Genomic DNA, 17842 nt, shown 5'->3' on the forward strand with positions numbered 1-17842 from the left:
ATTTAGGATGAATTTTTAGGTTTTAGTTTGAAAAAGGTGGTATTTTACGGTGAAGAAGGTGAATATGTAAGGTTATGATTCTTTTTTAAAAAATTATGGGCCCCTGATTTTTAGGGGCCCTGTTAGAAAAAACATGTCTAAAGACGGGCCTGTATAGATAGTTTTTTTTTTTTTTTTGAAAGAAGTCCTAAAGGTAGGGGTGCTCATAACCGGGTACCCGGAAGTGCGGGTAGTGATTAAGGCGGCCCATTACCCGACCCGGTAAAAGCGGGTATCCGCTTATCGGGTACCCATTTTTACTGGGTACCCGTTATTATAATATATATGATTATTTTTTAAAAAAAAAATAAAATAAAACCTGCTGTACATAACTTTAAAAACTGCCGTTTTTTATAAAAAAAAAACCTTTCTTTATTGAAAAGACAAACTGATGTACTTATTTATTAAAAAAAACCTATTGATTTAATTATAAATAATTAATAATAATAATAATAATAATAATAAAAAGATGTGTTTGTTTTGCTGTGTGTTTCAAATCAGAGAGTTTATTTACATCAAATTAAAACAACAAAACAACCAAATAAATTACAAAGTCTAAACAATATCTTAGAGCCACAAATCTAACTAAATCGGGGAGCCGAAGCTTCAATTGTCTCATGATTCTCATCAATGATAATTGTTGATTGCTCCGAAACCAAGTCTTTAATCCGTACAAAAGATAAATAATTCAAAAAAATTAACAAAAGCTATCATCACTTACCCTATATATGTAATTGAAAATAAATTAAATATAAACAAAGTAACAAACATCAGCAAATAAATTAACCCAAAAAAATCAAACAAAACTAACCTGATGACGCGGATGACGGTGAGTGAGGTGCAGTGCGCGCGGTGGTCGCTTAAGAGTGAGGGCGGTGGTCGCCTGGAGACTTGGAGTGAGGTGCGGTGCGTGTGGACTGAGGAGAGTGAGTGTTTGAGAGAGGAGAGAGGAGATAGAAGAGAGAAAAGGGGTGAGTAGAGTAAAGTAGCGGCTACTGGAGAAACTATAGCCCATTACCCGGTATTGGACCCCCTGTCCAATACCTGAATAAAAAAATAATATTTGCGAATTAAAAAAAGGCAAAATAAAATAGGGGGTAAAATGAGAACGAAGGGTGGGTAAAAAAGAAAAAGGAGGAGAGAGAAGTTACTTTCCCTTCTTTGCTATTGTTTCCCGTGAAAAAACGACCGGCGCCAGACCGGAGCAGCAAATTTTGTGGTCACGAGAGACAACGAATTCACCACCGGTCTTTAAACATCTTGTTACTTTGGTCACGAGAGACGATGAATTCACCATCGGTGTGCAAATTTACGACTTTCTCCATGAAAAACGGTGAGTTCTTTGTTTGGTGTTGTCGAAGTTCGAAACAATTTGGATGTGAAGGAGTTGAAGATGACGACATTAATTGTTTGTCGGTGCTCCGTTATCATTAATGTGTATACTGTTATTTTATTTTGTATACTATTAATTTTTATTTGTATACCGTTATTGTTGAATTGTTATGTATACTTTTTGGGTATATGATTATTGTGGGTTTGACTATATTGTTGTTATTGATTTTTATACTACTATGGTTGATTTATATACTGTTATCATATGATTTTATACTGTTATTGTAGCTCTGGATATTATTATTACATATTCGATAGTGGTGGTGGTGAGGACGATGTAGTAACCCACCGGCATTGTTGTTGATGAAGCAAAGATGATGATGGTGATGGTGATTTCTCTCTCCTCTCACTTAAAGGTTTTCAAATTGATTTTCCGGTGAAAATTCTGGTCGAAATACAAACTAGCATTGAGGTCTTCGAATTACAAAGGAAAAGAGGAGAGAATTTTTTTTTTTTTTTAAAAAAGGTTTCCGGTGAGAATTCCGGTGGAGAAAGAGGAGAAAGAGGGGGAAAGAGGAGAGAGAAGGGGAAAGAGGAGAGAGAGTATTTTTTTACAGTTGGTAACAAAATAATTACTGTCTAAATATCTACTTGAAAGTACATTTTTGCCCCTAGGTATGGACCAGGTAGTGGTCCATCATGCCTCGTGGCTACTGCTACTCACCAAAGCCCAATAAGTCAACAACTAGTAACCCTAGAGGAGTAAAAGGCTTCCAGCAAAAAAAAGTTAAAAAAAAAACGGGTATTTAACGGGTACCCGCGACACTCAGAACGCGGCCCATTACCCGACCTGCCAATATAAAATTTTAGCGGGTCGGGTACCCGACCCGCTAAATTGGAAAAAAATCAAAAAAATCCGTCGGATACTTTGGCGGGGTCAGCGGGTCAATGGGTCGGGTCAAACGGGTCGGGTAATTTTGAACACCCCTACCTAAAGGACACTAAATTTCTTGCTATTTTTATAAATTAATTTTTATCAATACTCCGTATGTCCGTATCTAAGTAAAATTATTGATGATTTAAGTTATGCCACTATACAAACTTGAAACCCCAAGTGTAGTAGGAGTACTAAAAATAGGGAGTTTTTTTTTTTTGAAACAATCTCATGGTCACACACTCACACTTAAACACACTATTGTTTTTTTTTTATTTATTTATTTTTTTAAAAATAATTCATTCCGATTAACATATTTTATATAATAATAAAATATTAATCCCATTATATTTCTTATAATTTTATAATACACCAAATATTCTACTTACATTTTTTCTTTTAATATTCAAGTCAATCATTAACCTAAAATTATATTTCGTATACGAGTTAAGTACTACCTCCGTCAATAATTATCTGCAATTTTGGGTATTATTTGTAAGATATAAAATACGGAGTATTTTAAAGTTTCAAATCTAATATATATAAATAAAGTAGGCATTTTTCGAGAGCATTCGGCGCGCCACTTAAGAAAAGGTATTATTTTGACCAATGAAAAAATAGATTAACAATTTACTTTAGAATTAAAAAATTCACTCGCCACCTAAGAAAAAGTAACGAATAAGATTTAAGAATTTTGCTACATATGTAAAAACAACGAACGGTGAATAATTAAAATTTGAATTATTTAAAAAACTAATAATTATCTCTTTTTACATATATGGATACAAATACCTTAATCCTTCCCTAATAATATTATTAAAATTAGAAAGAAATTTAGAAGATTTTCCCTAATTTTTAATAGTTAAAAAATTCTAAATGGTTTGAAACAGAAAAGTACATAAAAAAACGCATATGCAAAGGACTTATTTTAACCAATAAAAAATATTGTCATTTATTTTTGAATTAAAATTTTAAATTGTCACCTAAGAAAATTAATGAATATGGTTTGGGATTTTAAATTCAAGCACCACATAAAATAAATAAAACAACGAATGATAACTTTAGTGTAAAATTTAAAAAATCATCTTAATTATAATATTAGGAATTTTATCCAAACATCTGATGAATGATCTTATTAAATATACAAAATCTTATATTAAATAAAATGATATTCTAGAACCGTACATCGCACGAGCATATATCTAGTATATAAATAAAGTAGGCATTTTTGAATAGCATTCGGCGTGCCACATAAGCAAAGGTATATTTTCGACCAATTAAAAATTAGATTTCTATTTTATTTTATAATTAAAATATTAACTTGCCACCTAGATAAAACTGACGAATGAGATTTAAGAATTTTGCCATATTAATTAAAAAAACGAATAATGATTTATTAGATCGAAATTATTTAATAAAAAACTAAAATTATTAAAATTATCTTTTTAAAAAAACGAATAGTGAATTATAAGGATTTAATTTATTTAAAAAACTAAAAAATAATCTTTTTTTAAAAAAATCATCTATAGATATAGAACTATATCTAACATAATCTTGATAGTGTTTATGATAAGAAATAAAAATAATTCCTTAATAATAATTAAATTAAATTTTTTTATGCCTACCACTATAAATTGACACATCCTACCACACCAATAAAATTTCATATCAATACAAAACCAAATCAAGAGAATTTTGTGTCATAATTTTTTGTTAGTTTTAGGTCATCAATGGCTGCGTCATTCTTAATTTAAATCTTATTTTAATTTGTGATTATTGCTTATATTGTGTTTATTTGGAATGCTTAATGATTATATGTTTATGTTTTGTTTACTGAAATTTGTTTTTACATGCAGATCTAATTTAATCAGGGAATTAAATTTTAGCAAAAATGATTGGAAAATCAAAGTACGATGACGTATTATATTTGTATAAATCGTTTACATTTATTAATTTTTTATAAATATTTTTACTTATTTTATGATTAAAATAATTTTTTGTGATTTAGGTAGCTTAATCAAGTCATCAAATTTAACTTAATTTTTATTTTTAATTACAAAGTGATTATGTTCATGCATCAATTAAAGCCAACTTTGTATAATTTCGTCCAAAATTAATTGAAAGAAAAGTTTACTCCATTATATACTTTTCAATCGTCACAACAAAGAAACGAGCGGCGATTGGGGCGATTAAGCTCCATTGCATAAATTTGATTTTGTACAATTGCAATTTTTGGATCAATTTCACAAAAAAAAAAAAAAAAATTCACTTCATGATATATAAATATATTGATTTATTTTATAAGACTATAAAGATTAATTTTATATAAATTTTATGTTTGCTAACATGTTTTATTTATCCAGTTTTATTAGATGGATGAGATATGAGTGTGAATGAAGAAATAGAAGATAAGCAGTATACATGTTTTTATTATTTTTTAATATTTATATTTTTTAAAAAACCAATGAATAATGATTAAGGATTAAGGATTAAAATATGTAAACAAAAAAAAAAAAAATCTTTTCACATCAAAGATTTTATCCTAATATGTAACCAATAAATTATCATATTTACAATTTTTTTTTTTGTTTTGAAGATATTATATTTGCAATTTATTCATATTTTTAAATTCAATTGTCATATAAATGATAACCACAAATAAAATACAAATTATACTTTTGTGATAGGCAATAACACTTTAATTAGATTATTATGTGTTTTTTTTTTTGTCTGACATTATTAAATAGTAAAATAATAAAATACAAATATATCTTTTTGTGAGATTTATATATTAAAAACCGTGCATCGCACGGGCTTTCATCTAGTAACCATTTTTTTTTTTTTTGAGAGATTCATCTAGTAACCATTAATTGAGGTAGGTTTTTTTTTTAACATTCAAGTCAATTGATTAACCCAAAAAAAATACGTAAAATAAAAAGAGTACCTACAAAATGACTCGAATAATGCAATTTTTTTTTTTTTTTTTTTTTTTTTTTACGAAGGTTCAGAAAATCAAAATCACACACACTTGAAATAGTTGAAAATGGAGAAATTAGAAATAGATACTGTAAATAATAAATCGACATGATTCGAACCCAGGTACTCAATATTGCAAGCTTTTTATCATCAACTATCTTTTCTCACTTTTCTCCCACAATCCCCAAATAATCAAATATGCACCGACAACCATAACTGTATCATCATAAATCCTTCATCAAAGAGAGAAAAACGAAGAATTCAATCAAATCCAACGAACCCCATGTCAAATTCTTCATCTTTATCTTCTTCGAGCTCCACAAAATCGTGGGTTGTTCATGGATTGGTGGTTGGAGCAGCGGTTGCGGCTGCCATTGGTGCTCACTCATACTTCTACTTCCGTCGATCTCGGAGATTTAGGTCCCGGGTCATTGGAATTATTCCTGCTCGATTTGCTTCTTCTCGATTTGAAGGGAAACCTCTTGTTGATATTCTTGGCAAACCTATGATCCAGGTAATTTTGATTGCCCATTTTTTTTAATTAATTTTGGTTTTTGATTGATAATTGGATCTGGGTTATGATTATTGTTTATGTTACTGCTGTTTTTAGTTGTGTGTTTTGATTATTGTTTGATAATCCTGTTATTTTGGGATGATGAAATTGAAAAGCATTAGGATTAAGTTTTAACAGTATTGTTTTAGTGCATTGTTCTTATTATCTTCATAAATTTTTGGTTTTTGGAATATTGGCAAAACTTATACTACAATGGTACTGTATACAGCATCCTAAATTGCCCCCGAAACACTTAATTTTATAAATGCCAATTTTGCAAATGGTTGAAGTTTAGCTGATTTAGAGACTACTGTATATATGTTATGGTACACTCGTTGTATACAACATGGACTGTAGAATGTGTGATCCAGAAACCACTGTGTATCTGATGAATTGTAACATATATCTGATGATGGTTAGTTGGAGGGTTATGGTAGTGATCAGAAGGCTTAGATGGGTATTTTATGAGTTATTTTACAAGGGGCATATACTGAGCAATAGAGAATTAAAAATGGGCCTTTTGTGAATAATTTTTGCCAGTTCTAGAAGTTTCTAAATGCAAAATTTTTCTGAGGATTTCAGAATTAGGGAGAGAAAATCGAAGAACGCTCAGGAAGACTAAGCAATTAGAAAACCCTTATATGTACAACTTGAAGATAAGCTGTCCTAATTTTTCTATTTTCCACTAAATCAGTGTATTACAGCTGAACAAGTAATATACAAAAATACAGTAATATTATAATATTTACACCTCCTTCAAGCTGGACTTTGTATACAAGACTAAGCTTGGAAGTCAAGTTGTTGTGCTGAACAGATAAAAGAGCTTTTGTTAACAAAGCTGCCTTTTGCATGGAACTGGGAACATCATTTGTCTCAGTAAAATCTTCTGCTGCTTGTTCTCTCATATAATGGTAATCCCTTATTTTATGTTTGGTGCACTCATGAAACGTGGGATTATGTGCAATATATTCTGCTGATCTGTTATCAATATTCATACTGGAAGTGGAACTTTAACTCTCAAATCTTGTAACAAACCTGGCATCTACACTAACTCACTTGTGGGAGCTGACATACTCCTATATTCAGTTTTCCAAGAAACTAAGTTTGAGCCCAAGAATGAATCTTTGAATACGCTCTCCCCGAATATATTCTAGAGAATAGTTTTTGTTGACACAGCATGCGCTTAAAGATCTGCTACTAAATTGACAAGAACTCCAATCTACAGTAGACTAACCACTTAAAGAAGATCAGAATCAACATAGTAGAACAATCCCAATTCAGTTGTAGACTTCAAATATTTCACAACATGCAAAGCTGCTACTCCCTGCGTCCCTTTATTACGTGTCCGTTTCTCTTTTTTCCACAAAAATTAAGAAAAGTGGATGAAGTGTAAAATCATGTGTGGAATACACTGAGAATAATTCCAATAATAATGAAAATGCATTTTGTTGTTTTGTGCAATTATTACATGTGGGCACTAACTTTGAAGGGTAGTTAGGGAATTTTAGTTTAAGAAAAGCCAAAAATTAGGGATATGAAGGTAATTTCGCGTGAAATATCTCCTTACATAACTCCTTATTGTATTGTCTGATTTGTCTTGAAGCCTGCTTCAACCCATAAATTGCTCTCTTTAGTTTACATACTTTTCCAAAGTATATCCTGGAAGTGGTTTCATTTATGATTCTTCTCGATAAACCCATCTAAGGCCATCTCGTAACTGTTGTTAAAGCAACTAGAATCCTAAGTTATTCCTAACCATTGCCATTTTGTAACAGGTGATAAAGTCTCTTTGAAAACTTTTCCTTTCACCTGTTAGGTAACCAATAGCAACAAACCTGCCCTATAATGTATCCACACGACCATAAAGATGAGATTTAGTACTTTATAATCTAAACTCATTAGGCTTCTTTCTTTTAGGAAAATCAGTAATATCCCAAGCCCCATTGGCTTCTAATGCATCATGTACTTTTTTCATAGCCTCTTCCCACTGGACGTCCCTCTGCCTCTTCATTAGTAATGGGACCCTTGATTTTATTCATATCTCCAATGAAAACTTACTGGAATTTCATCTGAATAACAGCATTGCGACACTTCTTTGCTAGGAATTTACAAACAAAGTCTTTGATTTTTTCTGGAAATTCGACGTTCTTGTTGGCTGTCTTACAAAATTGTTTATCAAAATTCAGGACATTTGACTGAAAAGTATGGGAAGGGATATACTTATCAGAAGGATTAACAACATCATCAGCTGTGATAATTTGAGGAGAATTGACATTTGTGAGTTTTGTTTTCTATATGCACAAAAGAATGCTGTTGGGTAGTAGGAATATTTATTATTGTAGGTCAATTCCAATATAGGATTATCTGTAGTTGCAGTCACAACTGATGTATTATCTGATTCAGATTCTTTTGAAATTTTATAAGGAAATTTATGCTTATGAAAATATGCATCATAGAGAAATGACAAACCAATAAGAATGAGAGAGAGTGGAGTGATTTACATTTATATGCCCATGTGATAACCATTATTCAACCCTAACAAAAACTGCTACGCCTTCTCATTTTCAAATTCTGCAACCTTTTGTTGAAATTGGAGGAAATTGTCTCAAACTCTTCAAAGATTCCCTTAGATTCTTCACCTTACTGTTATAAGCAATCACAGTCATGTTCCGTTGTCTCAGATTATCAAGTTCCTTTTACAAATAATAGATTTGTGGTCGATTAGTTTGACCCAATCTCTCCTCCAGTCTCCACATCCGTCCATAAACTCTCAACAGATTCAATCAGAGAAATCACACGAAATTTCTGGTTTCATTGAGTTCAACAGCCTTTTAATCATCAGATAATCACACCTTAGCCATTGATGATATTAGCCATTGTCTAAAGATCACTTTCTCCAGGTTTATTTGTGAATCCTTCTATGAATCCTAATTTATTTTTGGCTCCTAAAGCACTCTTAAAGTCTTAGCATTTCTAGATCAAGACCAAGAATTTTTTGTCATCAAATAGCACAGAAATAACAGGCATAGTCAGAAGATCATTAAAGCAATTACTCACATCCTATGTCTGATGAGTTGTGCTGCTTTCTTCTTGAATTTCCAGCATGATTTCTGACTTAGAAAAGCTTCAAAACTCTTCAAATTCTTCAACAAGACTAGACACACTTCAATTCACTTCAAACACCACACGATCTCGAATAGCAACTCAAGATCATTAACAAATCCAAGAATCAATTGTAATTTCACAGAAATTAGGTTTTCACATAAACCAAACAACCTCAAAAATCTTAGATACAAATTAATAAAAATTTATAATCAAATTTATTGATGCAACATTCAGAGTACAATCAACAAAAGAATCCAAGACAAATCAACAGATTTGTTGAAACCTTAACAAAATTCCGAAAAAAAAAACTGAGATATGTTTTAGATGATTTCAATCTAAATAAGAGAACATAAAAATCTCAGCGAAATTCAGAAAAGGATCGGAAATTTGGCACTCTGATACCTTGTAGAATCATCTGAGAATTTCAGAATCAGAGAGAGAAGCTCAGGAAGACTAATCTAACTGATTATTATTTTTATTAACATCTAAATATTAGAAAAAGGGAATAAAATCCATATATATACAACACTCAGATTAGTTGTAATCCTACAACTATTTCCCAAGGAAATTTTGGCTACAATTACCTATTATTGTTCTTGTTTGAGGAATTACCACCTCCATTTTATTTTCTTTTTTTTTTTTTATAAGAATCTACCCTCAACTATTTTGAAAAACATCAATTATTCCCACCAAATTGCCCAAGTTATTGTGCCTTCTCTTCCTTGGTCTCATGTTCAATTGCATTGTTTTATAATAAAAATTAAAATTGGGTTAGGGAAAAGTATTGGTAGTAAATATGACATAATTCAATCTTGCGCAAAGATAAGTAAGTCACTAAACATGTATTAGTCATAATTTGTTGTACTACTTGTTCTAGGATTCATCCTAAATTTGGGGAATATTTCAAACTGGGATAATTTTCTAAATTTAAGCGTGATTTACATTGATTAACTTTATATTGAATTAATATAATACATATATGCTCATTTTATGATTATAACTCATTTAGAAAAACGTTTGAATTTAAGAAAACCATAAATGACATTTGAACCCTAATTCTTCATAACAATAATTAGTAAGATTTTCATAACAATAATATCAATTTTGGTACTAATCGAAGACGTAATACATGAAAGTGATGCAAAATAGCTCCAATTTTTCAAATTAATCGCTAAATAACAAACCCCCAATTTTAATTTAAAACCTAAATGATGAACACCATCTAATAAATTAGCCCCAGTTTCGTAGATTAGGTACCTAAATTGGGTTTTGTTTGTTTACTTTAGATTTGTAATTAAGAAATTGAAAAACATTCAGCGGAAAAAGGGGAAAAAAAAATGTCGGTGGGTCCACAATGACGTCTTACGGGAAGGTTTAGGCAATTTGGTGGGAAAATTTGATGTTTTTAAAAATAATTGGTGTTAAAATAAAGAAAAATAAATATATAAACATTGTAGGTGGTAATTCTAAAATTAGAACAATAGTTGGTGGTTATTGTCGATTTTCCATTTCCCATTTAGTTAGGGGATTAGTATACCAATTTTTTCCACTAACTTTTTTTTACTATGAGAAATTTTATGTTGAATTATTCTCCATTTTTTTTTTATATTCCTTTCCTAAGTTCTTTGGTTAAGTGTGCTATGATTTGACATAACGTTAGCGTCATATATGGTAGAAAATAGGAAGAAGATGATGTTTTTTTGATCAATAAACTTGATTACAGAGTTTTGTATGATAATTCCAATTTTGAGAGGAGGATTCTCTCCTAATTTAGCTTTCTAAAGCTAACCCAAAACATTCAACAATATTCAACATTATATAATTAGCCCTATTTACAGAGCTTTTCCCCAACATTATAACTCTACTCCCTAAAATTCCCCTCTCCTTATATCAGTTCATTGCAGAGTGATGTGGGATTCTGTTTGAACTTGTCGAGCAGTCCTTTATCAAATTTCACTCAAGACCCATATTTGTGTATCAGCAACGGTAGACTAATAACACAACTTCTGAATTGAAATGTTTATAAACTTGAGGAAAGAGATCCTAAGATGTTAGTCTTGGATATTTCTTCTTTGTTGTTTATTTTATTCACAAATATTTACGAATTGAGACTTTCTTGTACATTGGTTGTTTTTTGTTTTACATCTACCAACTATTTAATTCTCACAGAGGACATATGAAAGAGCGAAGCTGGCTTCTATGTTGGATCAAGTTGGTAATTTTCCTGACTTGGTCAATTAACAGGTTATCTTGTGTTGTGATCATATAATGGGTGCTGAATGTTGGTCATCTGATGTTGATGTTGATGTTGAATATGATTAGAATTTATCTCTGTGCAGTTGTGGCAACAGATGATAATAAGATTGCAGAATGCTGCCGAGGATTTGGTGCAGATGTAATAATGACCGCAGAATCTTGTCGTAACGGTATCATTCGGGTGTTGTCTCTCATTTCTTTTTTGGTTGTAAAAAAAATGGATTATTAACATAACCAATTTTAATAAGGTTATAGTTTCATTGTGATTTGCTAAGGATCATGTAAATCTATTGCAGGTGCTGAGCGTTGCAGTGAAGCACTTCAGAAGCTCAACAAGAAGTACGACATTGTTGTCAATATTCAGGGGGATGAGCCTTTGATTGAACCTGAGATAATAGATGGGATAGTTAAAGCTCTACAGGTTTGTTTCTGTTATTCTAACCCCAGTGTTCTCTGTGTTGCTTCTATTGTATCCCTCTATTTGTTGATGATTGTCCCTATTTTTTTTTTATTACAGATATTTTACAAGTGTATTATCTTATATGCTTAATGTTACACTATGCATTCAATTCTTAACTTTACCTAAATATACTACCCTGACTATTGAAAGTACTACTCAATGTGCATGTGTCATCAACTATGACAATAAAGGCGAAATGAACAAGAAATCAAATTATTCACCTGTTATTGATCCATGATCCTTCGACGGTTTTCCATTTCTTAATGTCATTTTTGATTTTTCTAGTCTCTTTATTTATATATAGTCGATCAGGAATCGGCATTTTGCTTCATCTACTGTCATTTGCATGAACCATTCGTTTTATGAAATGCAGTGTGCAGATCAAAGGTTTGTTGGTGCATTCAAATCTGTTGTAATGCCAAGTAGAAAACGAAAGTGAATGAATAATAGCTATTCAGTACTGTTATATTACTTTGACTTCAGTATTCATAATCACTCTGCTTCTTTAAAATGCTTCACTTCTTCCTACTGGATTTAATAATGTGTATCTGCCTCTACAGTTCCTTCAGTCTGTCTTTGCTTGCTTGTGTTACCCTCTAATGTGTTTGCTATTCTCAATCTGGCCCCTTTCTGTTCTTACCATTGGGGTTTGACTACTCTTTTATGTATTTTTTTTTTTTTTGGTTGGGCGGAGGTGATGGAGAAATAAAAGGTAAAATTAAAAAGTAAATTGGGGCAAACAAAAGGGAGTGGAGCGAAGTAATAAGTCTTTCTTCTGAACTGTACTTTTCCTTTTTTTTTATTTTGTGTTCTCATAGTCTGTTCACTCATTTTAAGCTTTTTGCGTGTAGTTTTGAGATTTGAATCTCGTAGCTTGTAGTTGCATGTTCTTACAAAAAAATTATAATAATAAAATAAAAAAAGCTTGCTATTGTATTTATACTCTTGGACATGTAAGTAGTTCTTATTACATCTAAAATTAGTCTCTTGGGGTGAGCTGAACTGATCTCCACCGTGCTGGTATACTGACTGTCAAACCCACCTTTATTTTGTTTGCTACCCTGTGTCAAAAGCATTTGCTGCATGGACATAGAACTCAGAACTGAGATAATGGTTTCTGGACTGATGAGTATATGAGAGATGTAGATATTTGAATTTTGTTATTCATGTGTGCCAAATCCAATCCCTATCATCCTATTATTATGTAAATTTAGCACATTCTTGCTAGTAAGATTCCCTGTATTTGCTGGCACATTAAAAAATCGAATCCATATGCTTTCTTGGCCAATTGGTAATGAGCAGGCTCATGTTTGCATGGTTTGTCTTATATGTATTTTCCCGATCCTTGCAGTCTGCTCCAGATGCTGTCTTCAGCACTGCTGTCACACCATTAAAGCCTGGGGACGCTTTTGACACAAACCGTGTGAAATGTGTTGTTGATAATCTTGGCTATGCTATCTACTTCTCCAGAGGACTCATCCCATATAACAAGTACCGTTTCTAATTTATTTCTTTTCCTGTATTTCGTATTTTCTGTTCTGCTCTATTAATGCACTTTTTTTTTTGTCTATTCCTCCAGATCTGGGCAGGTCAATCCGGATTTCCCATATTTGCTCCATCTTGGTATTCAGGTATGACAATGACACGTTGAATATGTCGTTCAGATATTATACTACTAGAGGAGTACCGAGTAATTTAGATCCTTCTATTTTGTGTCTGTGACACTTCTTTTTTCGGGTATTGCAGAGCTATGATGCCGAATTTCTCAAAATATATCCAGATCTGCCACCTACACCGTTGCAACTAGAAGAAGATCTTGAACAACTCAAAGTCCTTGAGAACGGCTATAAACTGAAGGTTTGTGTGTGTGTGTGTGTGTGTGTGTGTGTGTGTGTGTGTGTGTGTGTGTGGGAGGTTTGTTGGGGGAGGGGGGGGGGGGGTCATGTTCAAAATCCATTCCTATTGTCTGTTTCTAATGCATATTTATTCATAAGCTGGCGTGGCTCCGCATCATGAAAATACAAAGTAATAACTGATTTAGCTTCTAATTCAAACATGTTACCGTGAACATGGACCGTAATTCAATTTGTTCAAAGGAGGTGTTTCATTTTAAATATTTTCTGGTGTGCATCTCTCAAACATGTACAGTCAAGATTAATAAAAATATATGACAGTGTTTGATGGGTCATCGTGTTATCACCCTTTCTATTGCTGCATGCTGATTTTTGAACCCTATTCATTCTTTGCTATCTGTAATCATCAGGTTATAAAGGTTGAGCATGAAGCTCATGGAGTCGATGTTCCTGAAGATGTAGAAAAGATAGAAAGATTCATGCGTGAAAAGAATTTATCATAGTTTTACAAGTATCATCACAGAATTTCAGATTGACTTGGTGTGATTAGTGAGGTTTGCTTTGCTTGCTGTCCTTTTGCTTTAGAGTTTTAAAACAATTGAAGAGAAGAATATATTTGTCCATGAATTGCTTTGGATTTTTTTCCCACTCAATATAAAAAGTATTGTTAGTTGTTTAACCAGTACTAGCATTTTACAGTATTGTTATTTGGTTTTGTTTATTTATTTATTTAATTTATTTATTTTATACGTATTGAGCTAGTTTATCACCAATTTTTACCAAGCCTATACGTAATCATCCCTCTACGGAAATTTTTTTTGATAATCCTCTTGGTAATTTTTTGATAGTTTGGTATTTGTTTATATATTGTATTTCAACGACCAATATATCCCACAGGTGTCCTTGAATGTATTCCCCCCCTCCCCCATGAAGACTTCATTTGACGACAAGAAGTGATTAGGGGTAAATCGCTTATGGATGTGCTACATGAAGCCACTATATCACTTATCTCATTGACCAATAGGGCAGTAGTACAACAATGTTGTACTTGGCAGCTAGTTCTCTTAGCTTGGATGCAATTGATCACAATTCAGGTAAGCCCTGAGCGCATGGGCTCCTTAATTAGGACACGTGTCAAGCCTTGAGCACATTGGCTCTCCTTTGATGGACTTAACTTATGCCTTAGGACTGATCTATCTGCAAATTAGCTTGCATTAGGCATGACTTACACATATTAGGACTGATCTACCTGCAAATTAGCTTGCATTAGCCATGACTTACACATATTGGGCATGGTGACCCAATTGAAAAATGAGGCCCAAAATGGTTAACCATTTAACAATGAGTACAAAAAGTTACTCCCTTTTATTTTTTTTATTTATTTTTTTATTTTAAGCTAGAGTTGAATTTGCACATTTGTCGAGACACAAATTTGACCATCTATATTTTTAATTAGAGATTAATAAAAATTATGAAAAAAAATTAATATATAAAAATAGACATTATGACAAATTCAACAACATATTATATAATCATATTTATATATTGGTAAAAAAAAAATTAATTCAATTATGACTTGTGAATAGTGGAAAATCCAACTGTAACCTTTAAAAAAACAAGAGAGCCTCCAGTATCTCAAATAGAGATACATTTTTTGTATCTTAAAATGGCATTATTGTAATTAAGAAGAAAATATGAATGCTTTAATACTACCTCCGGATCGTATTATATGCAACTTTGGGGTATTATTTGTGAGATATGAAAAATTCCAAAGTTGCATATAATACGGTCTGGAGGTAGTATTTTTTTTTGTTCTATTCTTTTGTCCTTTTCTTCTTCCAGTTTTTTTTTTTTTTTTTTTTTTTTTTTTTTTTTTTTTTTTTTTTCATCCTCCATCTTCACGCTTACCTCTATCCTCCATTTTCATCCTTTATCTTCTTTACGCTTACCTCCATCTTTTCATCTTCTTCATGCTTTCCTCCATCTCCATCTTCCATCTTCTTCCTGCTTTCACCACCATATTTTAGTGGCGAATTAAACTAAAACCCTAATAGAAAAGGGGGAAAAGAAGGGTATGCGTAACCCTTATAGGGAAGTTTATGTGTTTCTCCATTAAAGACCTTCACCATGTTCGAGTTACCCATTTAACTTTCTTAACTTCTCCATTAATGTTTTTCGGTTCTCCATTGAAAACCTGAGATTTTTTTAGAGTAAGGGGGTATGGAAGTAGGTAAATTTTACCCCGGGCCCACAATTTATTGTAATCAAGATGACATGTAGTGTCATAAAAAGTTTTTAATCAATTAATATTTTGATTTGTTTCAATATTTTCCATCAAATTTTCTTCTTTTATCCATCAAATTAGACTAGTTAAACATAAATACAAAGGATAATGATATATTTATTCATAAGGGTTACATATAAGCATTAAATGACTTACAATATAAATTTGGGAATTTATGGCAAAAATATGTGCGGATCAGTGTAATTAATGTTAGGTTCTTATATGTAGCCCTTAGGGTTTTGTTTATAATTTTTCAAATGCAAAATAGAGATGATATATACTATTCAGTTGTATATAATTTGTACACCTCGAAAAGAAGAAATACTATGTACTTCAACCTTTCTCTAATAATTATAATAATTGGGGGTTTACATTATTCATACACTATCATGTAACAATCTACAATAAATTTTATACAAGAAAAAATATACTAGTCAAGTGAGATATTATTAAATTCATTTCGCTGTAATCTTTAAAATATAATATTATAATATTAATTTTTATAATTTTATTTATGATTAATTGAATGAATCAAAGTTTAAAATAATACATTGAAAAGCATAAAACTCCAATTGTTGGATTTTTTAATTTAAAAACGGAGAAAGTATATTGATAAATTTATTATTATTTTTATTTATAATATTTGATTCACAAGCCGTCAAATACAATACGGAGTATAATGCAAACCTTGCCAAGTGTCATAACCCGCCTTACTCTATGATTTTTTCACACCAGAAAATTGCCCTTCTCTATGATTTACAACATGATTTTTCTGGTACATTGTACCATCATGCAGCATAAGCACAAGTGCACAACCCTCTCACAAAAAGGGGAAAATAGGTGGGTTTTGGGAATTTATTGAAAGCAAATTGGTTTAAATTTTTTCTAATTGGTTGAGAATGAAGTGCATGTTGTACCAGCTGCATTTATAGCAATTCCATGTGAAAATATTCCGATTTACTATACAAACTAATTTACCTTTCTTTCGTTAAAAACAAGAAGATAATCGTCCTTTACTTCTAAAAATGGAAGTAATTAGAGATGGGCATGGGCCACAAACATAGTCAGACCCAGCACGAGCCCGTCATGGTACGAGAGGCATGCACGGTCCGTCCTCAACCCAGGCATGCCGAGTTCGATTTAGACCAAATTTTATCCAATCCAACTGAACCCGCCCCAACCCAGATCACTAGTTGGTCGAATACGAATTGAGGTTGGCTGACCTAACCTAGTTCTCAACCCAGCTTGGCCAAGCCCAATCCATTTGTTGGACATTATTATTAAGAAGTGATTTTTAAAAAATAAGTATCACATAGTGTAATTTAATTACTTTTATATTTTAAGAGGAATTTCGTAAGGCAACTTTATTAGAAAATAGGTAAATTTTATTTTGACTGTCATTTGTATTTGTAGAAGATAAATTAGTTTTACAATTATTGGTTTTCTTATATTAAAAATAAGGTGTTTTTTTTTAGTAAAAATTAACACTATAATTTATTTGTATTGTAGCGTAAAATTTTACTCGTAGTTGTAGCAAGAAAAACAAAGAATATGTAGACGTTGAAACTTGAAAGGAAAAGAGGAAATGAAACAATAAGCGAAGTTTGGATGACTGGCATTTTACATTATATACGTGGAGCACAATTTAATCATCCAAAAACAATGGTAAAAGTAATTTGGGTACGTGGAGCTCTTCTATTAGGCTAGCGTAGCGTACTACTGAGTACTAATATCAGAAAACTAATAATACTAAATTAATAAAAATATTGATTATTGGCGCTTTTTATTTTTAAAAATAACTTGGGAGGACATTTGTGAACTACAATAAAAATATTGATTATTGGTACTTGTACTATAACCATAGTTAAATTTGACAGCTGTAAATCATAGTAAAATTACTGCTTGTAGGGCGAATATAACATTTTATACAAGTGGGTTCAAATGAAATAAAAAATAAATATTATACTTATTTATAAATTAACAAATTACATGAAACTACGTATATATTATGTTGGACCAGTCTTAAAAAAATGGACATTATTGACACAAA

General features: G+C 31.5%; 1 protein-coding gene across 1 annotated transcript; it reads left to right on the forward strand.

The window, feature by feature from the left end:
• Positions 1-5366: 5366 nt before the first annotated feature.
• LOC145574860 (3-deoxy-manno-octulosonate cytidylyltransferase, mitochondrial-like) lies at positions 5367-14193 on the forward strand. Its single transcript, XM_081632724.1, has 8 exons — positions 5367-5795; positions 11109-11154; positions 11279-11365; positions 11492-11616; positions 13007-13146; positions 13235-13286; positions 13402-13512; positions 13919-14193. The coding sequence occupies exons 1-8, from the start codon at positions 5565-5567 to the stop codon at positions 14009-14011; spliced, it is 885 nt and encodes a 294-aa protein (XP_081488850.1). The 5' UTR covers positions 5367-5564; the 3' UTR covers positions 14012-14193.
• Positions 14194-17842: the final 3649 nt, after the last annotated feature.

Source organism: Chenopodium album, chromosome 13, assembly GCF_948465745.1.
Source record: "Chenopodium album chromosome 13, dcCheAlbu1.1, whole genome shotgun sequence".
NCBI lineage: Eukaryota > Viridiplantae > Streptophyta > Magnoliopsida > Caryophyllales > Amaranthaceae > Chenopodium > Chenopodium album.

Bases quoted from the DNA above. Each gene is read 5' to 3' on its own strand.
- LOC145574860 (XM_081632724.1), top strand. From the start codon at position 5,565: ATGTCAAATTCTTCATCTTTATCTTCTTCGAGCTCCACAAAATCGTGG. The intron at 13,147-13,234 runs GTACCGTTTCTA...CTATTCCTCCAG, and splicing joins GGACTCATCCCATATAACAA to ATCTGGGCAGGTCAATCCGG. The intron at 13,287-13,401 runs GTATGACAATGA...CGGGTATTGCAG, and splicing joins TGCTCCATCTTGGTATTCAG to AGCTATGATGCCGAATTTCT.